The 10272-nt window shown below is 53.3% G+C and overlaps 1 protein-coding gene across 1 annotated transcript; it reads right to left on the minus strand.

Annotated features, from left to right (window-relative positions):
* Positions 1-8571: 8571 nt before the first annotated feature.
* On the minus strand, positions 8572-10112 carry LOC101527804 (protein FAM209). The gene is made up of 2 exons (XM_004586100.3): positions 9750-10112; positions 8572-8918 (listed from the first exon to the last, which is right to left on the minus strand). Exons 1-2 carry the CDS (start codon positions 9996-9998, stop codon positions 8658-8660), a joined length of 510 nt encoding a protein of 169 aa, XP_004586157.2. The 5' UTR covers positions 9999-10112; the 3' UTR covers positions 8572-8657.
* Positions 10113-10272: the final 160 nt, after the last annotated feature.

Here is a 10272-nt window from a genome sequence, read left to right on the forward strand (position 1 = left end):
CTCCCTGAGCCCCGCTTAGAGCCACTCAGCAGGACGTCAGCTCCCTCCGTCCACCCCTCTCCAACAAGATCCTGCTGGCTGCCTCCTGCCACAAACTCCATCAGCCCACGTTCATTTGATGGTGGATTTCTAACAGGATTGGGTTGGTGGGCGCTGAAGCCGCACACATGTGTGCTTGGCTCTGATGTGTGTCTTTACTGTAGCAGAATCCCAACTGCAACGCAGGAGTGCCTTCTCAGGTAACACAGGCTCAGGCCTTGCAAGGCGCAGGCTCCAGGCACGACCACTGGGCTCTGATTCTTCTGATGCTTCTCCTTGATTCTTCCAGTTCCACCACGTCCTCACATTCACTTTGTTCTCAAGCTGAGGGCAAGCTGACACTCAGGACCCTTCCCCCGTGTCTCCCCCCACGAAGTCCCTGCGCAGACACTCCCTCATGCTCTCACTGCTCCCTGCGGGCCCCTACCCAGGCCTCAGCTCTTCACGGAAAAGCAGTGACCCCCGTGATGACACCACCTTGGACTTGTTAAGATTAACTCTAGGGCCCAACACAGTAGACTAGTGGCTGAAGTCCTCACTTTGCATGTGCCAGCATCCAATATGGGCACCGGTTCATGTCCTGGCGGCCTCACTTCCCTTCCACCTTCCTGCTTGTGGCCTGGGAAAGCAGTTGAGGACGGCCCAAAGCCTTGGGACCCTGCACTCATGTGAAAGACCTGGAAGAAGCTCCTGGCTCCTGGCTTCAGACCGACTCATCTGCAGTCACTATGGCCATTTGGGGAGTGAACTAGCAATTGGAAAATCTTTCTCTGTATATCTGCCTTTCCAATATAAATAAAAATTCACCTCTGGGACCGGCACAGTAGCCTAGTGGCTGAAGTCCTTGTCTTGCATGTTCCAGGATCCCATATGGGCTCCGGTTCATATCCTAGCTGCTCCACTTCCCATCCAGCTCCCTGCTTGTGGCCTGGGAAAGCAGTTGAGAGTAGCACAAAGCCTTGGGACCCTGCACCCACGGGGAGATCCGGAAGAAGCTCCTGGCTTTAGATTGGCTCAGCTTAGGCCATTGTGGAAGTAAGCCAACATATGTAAGATCCGTTTCTCTGTCTCTTCTTCTCTTTGTAAATCTGACTTTCCAACTAAAAAGCATCTACTATTCAATGTATTAGATCTATATGCATGTATATGTACACACACCTGTTTGCATCATCTGTTGAGCTGAGGACCAAACAAAGTCAGGCATTTCAGCAAAGAGCGAGAGGAGGAGGCCGGCGCGGCAACAGCACTGCCACTGCGCCGCTGGGCCTGGGACGCCCCTTCGAGGCTCTGAGGTTTGCTCCAGGCACGTGGGCTCGGACGGAGACCCATGTTTTGTTGCTTTAACACTTTTCTTTTCTTCTCTAATGACCATGGATCACTTCTTAACAACACTTCTTAAGGGAGCCTGGCTGAAACTCGACTCTGATAAATTTTTTTAAAGCTATACCTTTACAAGACAAGTAGCAAGCCCACCTGTCATTGCTTCATGTACGCATACACGGGTGAGTTGGGCAGCGACACCTGTGTCGGGGTGTTGGGTGCAGTAAACGCCAGCCACCACCAAGCGCCACTGTCAGAGTGAGACACACCCTGCCATGCTTGGGGAGAAAGTCTCAGGTTTATCCAGTGCAAAAACCAACTGAGAAAAACTGGCAGCGTCCCGGGTGACAGGCACAATGACTTATTCCTCCTTTATGAGAAAAGGAAACCTAAGAGACTACACTTTCCAAACCAGGACCTGCCCGGAACGCGGCTTGGTGGCGGCACAGAGCTCCATGTCCTCTGCAAATCCAGGTGGGGATTCTTCCAAAGAAAACAAACCTGGAGGAAGGCCTGGGGAGGGCCTGGGGAGGGCCCGGGGAGGGCCCGGGGGGGCCCGGGGGGGCCGGGGGAGCCCAGGGGGGCACTGGGGAGGGCATGGGGGCCGCAACAACTGGTTCTCAGCTGCCGAGGCCTCTTCCTTGCTGGAAGACCCCGGCCCTGCTGAATCCATCCTCACCACAGGGCACAAGTCTTTTGCTCCCAATAGGACCTGCTGTAAACTGTAGTTAAAAGGGGAGGGACTTTGAGGTAATGGCTGCCCACAGTTGAAAGCCAGTTTCACATGTGGGGAGCCAGATGAGCAGGCCCAGAAGGACTGTGTGATGTGTCAAGGTTAGCACGTGTAGGAGTCCTCAGAGGCCACCTGGCTTCAGGCTCTGAGAAATCGCAAGCTCCTGGGCCAAAGGGAATGGACCACTCACCCCTTCAGAGCCTAAGACCCCATTGGGTCAAGGGGGCGCAGTCACAGGGGGCTTGGACGCTCCTTTCCCAGTGTTTTCCAGACCCGCTGGTGAGGAGGGCATGCAGGAGAAGGGAATGCCTCCAGCACCTTGGGCTGGGGGACCTTGGCGAGAGGGAGGCAGGAAGCAGCCAGCAGCACTGGGGATGCGGGACTCGCAAGGCGCTCTCCGCCTGTGGCAGGCTGGCAAGCGGTGCCCACGGAAAGCCAAATCCCACAGTCTGTAGCCGTTGTCATCCATATGGTCTTGAAAACAGCCCCAGGCAAACGTAAACAACATGGCTGCTGTCACCCCAACATGGCCAAGCAGTTGTGACAGAGAACAGATGGTCCACACAGCCCCAAATATTTACCGTTTCTGGCCAATTCCAGAACAAGTGTGAGTGTCTTGGGTGGGCTGGAGGCCAACTGAGGCAAGTAACTGAGAGCCCCTCCCCCCCTACCCACCCTCCCATCAGCAAGATCAGAAAGCATATTCTGTTCCAAGACGAGGCAGGGGTCTCTTCTGGGGCCGGAATACCACGGGCCCCCAGCCCACACCTTGACCTTTCAGGGACTGTTCGAGCCAGGAGATTAGGAGAACGCTGGCTCCCAGGCCCTTGTCTAACCAGGGCTTGGCTCCTAGAATCATCTCAACAATTTCTTCCTTTGTTTTGTGTTCATTTAAGCATTTTTAAAAGTAGATAGGTGCATAAATAGAAGTGAATCATAATGATTGTGAATATCTTGGTAGGGTATTTTTTCTCTTTTTGCTAAAGTATTTCCCCATGTCACATCCTACAAAATAACCCATTTTAGCAACTTACAACTAACAATTTTCTTTACATGCACGTAAAAATGTATGCTTTTTCATATCTATTGCTTTTTCTTTTTAAAAAGATATGTCATTGTTTTTATTTGAAAGGTAAATTTATTTTTTATAGTAGCAGTAGCATTTATTTTATTTATTTATTTATTTTTAAATTATTTTGACAATCTTGACATAATTAGGGTAAAAAGGTTCAAGCACTACAGGAAGATGGGTAAGACAATTAGTTCCATATTGTTTCCTTAATATATCTGATATAAAAGGAGATTTTAAGAGAGAAGCCCCGCCCAGACTCCTACCCACCCCAGGTCCCAGATGTGGGGCATGCTCCGAGGGTCTTGCCCAAGTGGTTCTGATAATTCCACAGTTCTGAATTGCTGCCACTCTCACCACTCCAAGCACAATGCGGTTGTTGAAAGGTAAATTTATAGAGAGAAGAGAGACAGAGAGATCTTCTGTCTGCTGGTTCATTCCCCAAATGGCCACAATGGCTGAAGCTGAGCCGATCCAAAGCCAGGAACTTCTTCAGGGTCTCCCACATGGGTGCAGGGTCCCAAGGCTTTGTGCCATCCTCGACTGCTTCCTCAGGCCACGAGCAGGGAGCTGGATTAGTGGAGTAGCCAGGACACAAACCAGTCGCCTATGGGCTGTTGGCATCAATGTGCCGCAGCAATAGCCCCTCCACGCTTTTCAAAACCAGAGTAGCATTGTCCATCCTTGCTGCTGTCTTGTTTTTATCACCTAAGGCCACACTTGGATGACACTTGGGGTCACCCAGCGGTGGGCTTCGATCTTGGGCAAGGACAGGAGGGTGTCCTGAGCCGTGTTTTTGTGCACTGTACCACAGCACCCATCGCCAAAGTGGCAGCTGCTTGATGGCTCGCCCTGCACTGTGGGTTTCCTACACTGCGTCACCAAACATACACACTTACACGTCAACCAACCCACACTTTTCCTTCCAAACTACGTTTTTTTGTTTTGTTTTAAGATTTATTTATTTTATTGGAAAGGCAGATTTACAGAGAGAAGAAGAGACAGAAAGATCGGTCTGCTGGTTTACTCCCCAAGCAGCTGCAACGATCAGAGTTGAGCTGATCTGAAGCCAGGAGCTTCTTCCAGGTCTCCCATGTGGGTGCAGGGTCCCAAAGCTTTGGGCCATCCCTGACTGCTTTCCCAGGCCACAAGCAGGGAGCTGGATGGGAAGTGGAGCTGCCAGGACTGGAACCAGTGCTCATATCGGATCTTGGCAGGTAAAAGGTCAGGATTTAGTCACTAGGCTCTTGTACCAGGTCTCCTAACAGTGTTTTAAAGATGCGTCTTACTGGGGCTTGGCAGCAGCGTGGCCTAGTGACTAAGGTCCTCGCCTTGATCCCATATGGCTGCTGATTCTAATCCCGGCAGCTCCACTTCCTCTCTGTCTCTCCTCCTCTCACTATATCTGACTTTGTAATAAAAATAAAATATATCTTAAAAAAAAAAGATGCGTCTTACTGCCTGTGTTTAAGGTGTACAACGTGACGCTGGGACACATGTGTGCCTGGGCAACGCCCACAGGCTGTGACGTCATGCCTCCTTTCCTCCCTTCTCCTGCGGACCCAGCGCGCCTGCGTCCCACGGGCGGCCTGCAAGTCTTTGCGTCCATTTTCTCACACTTTTTTTTTTGTCGGACTTCAAAGAGATTGGGTTATCCATCTTTGTTTTGGGGACGCTTTGCTTTGGGTTGTATCGCTTTGCAATAAAGAAAAAACAAAAACAAACAGACACGGACGGTGTGCAGTGTGCTCAGGCCACGGCGCCCATGCCCTCGGGCAGCTGACCCTGCCCGGCCTTCCCTGCGGGGTGGGACAGCCCCCTGGCCTCCTGCTTGGCGCTCTTCCAGGCTGCCCCGCCGAGTCTTCCACATTTCGCTGGGCCAGATGGCCCAATCAACAGCTCAAGGGGGATGAGTCATCACTAACACGCACTTACAAATTCTAAAATTAGTTCGGCGTAAGCCTGTTGTTTTCAGTTTCTCTGACTGGCTCTGCCAGCCATGTTTGCTGACTGAGCAGTAAACCCCAATACTGGCAGATGCTAGTCTGGTACCCAGTAGAGCGCCCAGGGCGGGGACACCGGTACCACACGTGCCGCAGTGCTGCTACGGGGGCACCCCCCAGTAGGACACCAGTGAGGTTGGAGAACAGCCAATGAGAACACTGCATGCCAAGATGTCTTGAGAATGGGGAATTGAAACATTTTTCTCCACCCTCTGAGACGCAGTACCTGGGGCCTGTGGATCACAGCAATGAAAGATGGATTTGTGGGAGAAAAGAAGAGAAAAATCCCACGTAGGGGATTTCCTAGGGAAAGCGAAGCAAACCCGAAAGAAATGGTTAGACTTAGGGTCTCTTAAAGCATTTCTAAAAGGAAGCAGGGTTTGGGCTTCCATGATAAACGGTGGGAAAGGTAGCAGGAAATACGGCGCTTTGCATCTACGGACCCACGTTCCCGGATTCAGCCAGCCAGCGCTGGAAAGATTTGAACAGACGCAGCTGCATGGAAAGTGTAGAGGCTGCTATTATTCCCTGGGCGATGTGAGATAACAAGTGTTCCCGTGGCATCTGCATCATCTTAGGCGTCACACTGACCTCCAGGGGATGTGACGCGTGTGGGAGGATGTGCGTGGGCAGAATGCAAGCAGTCTGCCACGCGATGCTCTGCCGACTTGAGAGCCCCATTCCTCAGGCACGCTGTCCGCAACCTCCCGCTCTCTGGGGTTTATCCTGCTCCCATCTGTCTCCGCAGCCGCCTGGGGGCGACGGCCTCTCTTGGGGGCTCTGTTGTGGTTCTGCGGGACCCTCACCCAGCTGCGGTTTGCTCACACCTTGCAGCAACTCCAGCTTCAGTCTGTTGAACCTCCATGCCGTGTACCCTGGGGCCACGCCGTCTCATCTCCTCTCCCAGCAGCCCCGACTTCTCCACACCATCCTCTGCACTTGTCACTCTGATGGTGTACCCCGTGTAGGGGGTGCCCCTCGGTGTGGGGGAGGTGTCTAGGGTGGTCCAGGTCTGTTCTGCCCATCACAGCGGCCTCCTTCCCCCTACTGCCCAGCCCAGGGACCCAGCATCCCATTTGCTCTGCACACGTCAGCCTCACGTGCAAGGGCCTCTAAACCCCCAAGCCCTGCATGGAGAGTGGGGCAGGCTGGCCCCTGAGCAGCAGGAGTCACATTTCTGCCATCCCGAGGGTCAGTGACAGGCTGCAGGTGTGGGGCCGGGGAGGGAGGCAGGTGGGGGAGGTGTCCCCCAGGCAACCACCTGCTCCTCAAGCGACTCTTGTACCAGGCCCCAGGAGGACAAGGCCCTGTCCTCAAGGAGCCCGGGGCCTCCCCCTGCAGCCCAGCGTGGTCATCTCTTGCATCTGTCTGAGTCATCTGCCTCTCCACACCCACCTGTCACAGCCCCGGGCCAGCATCACCTGGGCATCCCCTGGGCACCTGGAACAGGATGGAGACCAGGGAACAGAAGTCCAGACTCATGTTGCCTACCCTTCCCCACCTCCACTGCCACCCCACCCCCAGTGCCCCTCGATGGGGGTTCCGGAAGCGAAGGGTATCTCTCTCTCCCTCTGAGGGATACATGCAAGCTTTGTCTCTGCCCATCATCCTCCAAGAACCTCCAAGTGTGTTAAAGGGACATTCTAAAGAGAAGATAGAATCACACGCCCCATCCAGAGATAAGCCGGCCATGTGTCACAGCTTTATCTGGCCCATTCTTTTTGGAGGTTGCCCGTGGGACATTGAGACTGGGTCAAGGAGGAACGGGAGGCAGCACACCTGTCCACCCGCCGGGTGGCAGTGTTAGGACTCCAGCGAACCGGGCTGCAACTTCAAGAGACAGCTCTGTGAGCTGCTCATCCAGGTCAATTCACAGGGTTGCCAAGTGGGTCAGACGCCCTGCTTGCCAGGAGACACTTGTGGACTTTCTGGTTCATCTTGGAGCTGCCCAGCGTATCCCAACGGCAGCGAGCACACACCAGGCAGTGTCCCATCTACCATCCACTCCAACTTTGAGAGGCCCCAGGAACGAGCCCAGGCCCACAGGAAGCTTCCGGCAGCTGGCCGTGAACAAGTGGACTGAGGGTAGCAAGTCGGTGAGGGCAGTACACTTCTTCTACAGGGCTCCTCCTCACCAGTGGAAGAAAAGCCTGGGTCCTTTCCCAGCCCACTGGCCTCGGGCTCCACCTGTCTGCCCCCCACACCTATATCTCCATCAGGACAGGCCCTGCATCCCAGGGACCCCCGCTTCTTCTGCCAGGTGGTCTGTGTGACTCACCTTCCTGGTCAGCCCCCACCCACACACCACACACACACACGTGTGTACCACATGACATATGTGTACCACACACACGTGTGCATAACACACAACACACAATCATACCACATAGCACATGCGTGCACCCCATACACATATGTGCATCGCATATCCCACACGTGTGCTCCCCACACACATGTGCTCTCCACACATACCACACACCCTCCTCTTTGCCCTCTTTTTATCTTTCTCCAGGCCCTCTCCCATGTGGCCCGTGCTTGTTGGCCCCTCAGGAGCTGGGGCCAATGTTCGCGGCCGCAGTGCGCGGAAGGGACGCTGGTGCGGGTGTTAGAGGCAGAACTCCGACGCCTGGGGTTCTCCATGCAGGCTCCGTCTGCCCCCCGGTGGCCGCCCACGGTCATGGCCGCCTGCAGTCAGGGCCTGGGGGACATGCTTTGAAGTATCCTGGTCCTTGTCCCTAAGGAACAGGCTCCTGGCCGTTAACCCCGTAAGTCAGTTCAGCATAATCCAGAGGCTGGCGAGTCTCCTGGGAAGAGCCTGCTAGGAAATCTTTTCATCTCCCAGGGCCAGATTGGCTGTTGTCTTTCAGTTCTATTGTAGAACAACAGGCAACAGAAAAATGCAAATTAACAGGTGTACCTGTGTTCCAACAAGCACACTGAGAGTTGAAATTTTTTCTACTTTTAAGGTTTTTTAAAAGTTTTTTTTTATTGGAAAAGCGTATTTACAGAGAGGAGAGACCCAGACGCCCACAGGCCCTCGCTGGAAGTCAGTGTCCTCACCAGGCCTACCAGGAGGGTAGCAGGGACCAGCCACCTGAGCATACCTGCTGCCCCAGGCTGTGCACCAGCAGGGAGCTCTCTGAGTGGGATGTGGCCTTCCCAAGGGGAGCCTCAGCTGCTCATCTCTCTCTGTCTGTCCTGTGTAACTCTGTATTTCAAATATGAATAAATGTTTGGTTTTTTTTAAAGGATGTTGCATGCACTTCCAGGGCTTTGAGCAGGATTCTCACCACTCTCAACTCCCAAGGGAGTGAGAAGGACAAGCACAGGCCTCCACTACGCTGTTGTCCGCACATTCATTTCTCCTAATTAAAAATCAAGGCGAAAGTTCTCGACCACTGCAGCCATCTTTTTTGTCATAATAGTTTTATTAGTTTGCATACTGTTTGTCAACACTCCGGTTCTTCTCTCCTAGTCTGATACACACATCAGCTCACTCATCCTCTTCTCCCCATATTTCATAAATTGTGATGTTGTTCTGTGGGTCTGGAGGCGCCTCTAAGCTTTGCAGCCTGAGGTGGTTGTTAGCTGCCATAGCAACCTTAAGATTGCGCACTTTGGACACGAATTTCACCAGGTCCATCTCGAGCTGCGTCAACGTATTGAACGCGTAGTCTTTGTTGGGGGAAGTACTTTGGTTTTTCTTTATTGGAGAGCGAAATGTACAGCCTCGAAGATTAAGAGGATTCTGCTCCTGTCAAGAAAGCAATTCGGGTGAGTGAGGCTGTGGACTTGGCTGGTCTGGGCACAGTGCCCAGCAGAGGGCTCTGGCGTTGGCAGATAGTGGCCTAACTTGGCCCGCCAGCTGCTGTAGCAAATGAAGTTTTATTGGAATACACCCTGCTTATTCATTTGTAGATCATCTGTGTCTGCTCTCACGTTACAAGGGCGGAGTAGCCCCAACAGAGACCACATGGACCCCTGCATTAAACACATTGACCATCCGGCCCTTGCTAGAAGAAGGCCAATCTTTGCGCTGGTCAGCCTGGATGCAGCATTGTGAGGTGCTGCCGGCTTTGCCTACACTAGAGCGAGTTCTGTCCCCTCCCCTCCCGCATGAGACTTGCAGAGCCACCTTGGGGACCACCTTGGGGACCAGCGGTGGTCACCACCTGATGCCTTCAGCCCTCTGCGGAGGTCTCATGCGGTAATGATAGCCCTCAGCGGCAGCTCAGGTGTCAGCGCGGTTTCCAAAGCCAAGAGGACAGTGGATTTTGCCACGTGAGTAATTCTGTCCTGAAACACCCCTTAAGTTTTTGAATCTACCCTCAATTTGAAAAAAAAAAAAATTGTTCAGCAGGCAAAAGACAAGTGCAGAAAGTCACCTTCAATGGTTTGTCCCAGTCTCAGTGGATTTAGGGGCCACCATCTTCACTGAGGACATGCCAGGACATGCTAACCTTGACCACGACCGCCAAGCCCACTGTGTGTAGCTGTCTGGCCTACACTGCTTGGCACCTGCATCTCTGCGTTCGCGTCGGGCTGGCGGAGTTGACGTGACATGGGAAGACAGCGCTGTGCTTACCTTGTTCTTCTCACTCTCTCCTCGAAACTTAAGTATCACATACAACACAATAACAAACGAAAGCCAGAGCCATTTGCTTCCAAGCCAGCCTTGGGCGTGCTCTGGTAGGTTCTGCCTAATCCGGAAGTGCCCTCCGCAAGGCACCTTTCCCTGGGGCTCTTTGCCTTTCTCTCTCAGAGAAGAGAACATGAAGGCATAGCAACAGGAGAGGCACAAGGGTAAGACCAGGAAGCATTTCAGCGTCCGCATGGTGGGCAGAAGTGGGGGAGGAAGGTGCTCATGGTGGGGTGGCTTGCTCTCGCAGCTGGGAGGCCCAGGCGCCTAGTGCTGGGCTGTTGGTGATGTCACAGCTTAGGCCATTGTGATGAGGCCCCGGTGCATGCTGGGAGCAGGGCTTAAAGGGAGACTGAGAAATTCCCAGCAGGCACGGGAGAAGACTTAGGAACAAACAACAAATAGAACTTAAAGAGGGAGAACAAAGGACTGTTCTAGATTCAGCTTTCTAGGAAGACTTCCTGGAAAG

The sequence above is a fragment of the Ochotona princeps genome, chromosome 22, assembly GCF_030435755.1.
Source record: "Ochotona princeps isolate mOchPri1 chromosome 22, mOchPri1.hap1, whole genome shotgun sequence".
NCBI lineage: Eukaryota > Metazoa > Chordata > Mammalia > Lagomorpha > Ochotonidae > Ochotona > Ochotona princeps.

Excerpts from the sequence above, each read along its gene's own strand:
- LOC101527804 (XM_004586100.3), bottom strand. The coding sequence starts at position 9,998 with ATGCGGACGCTGAAATGCTTCCTGGTCTTACCCTTGTGCCTCTCCTGT. Across the intron at positions 8,919-9,749 it reads GAGAGAGTGAGAAGAACAAG|GAGCAGAATCCTCTTAATCT; the intron begins GTAAGCACAGCG and ends CTTTCTTGACAG.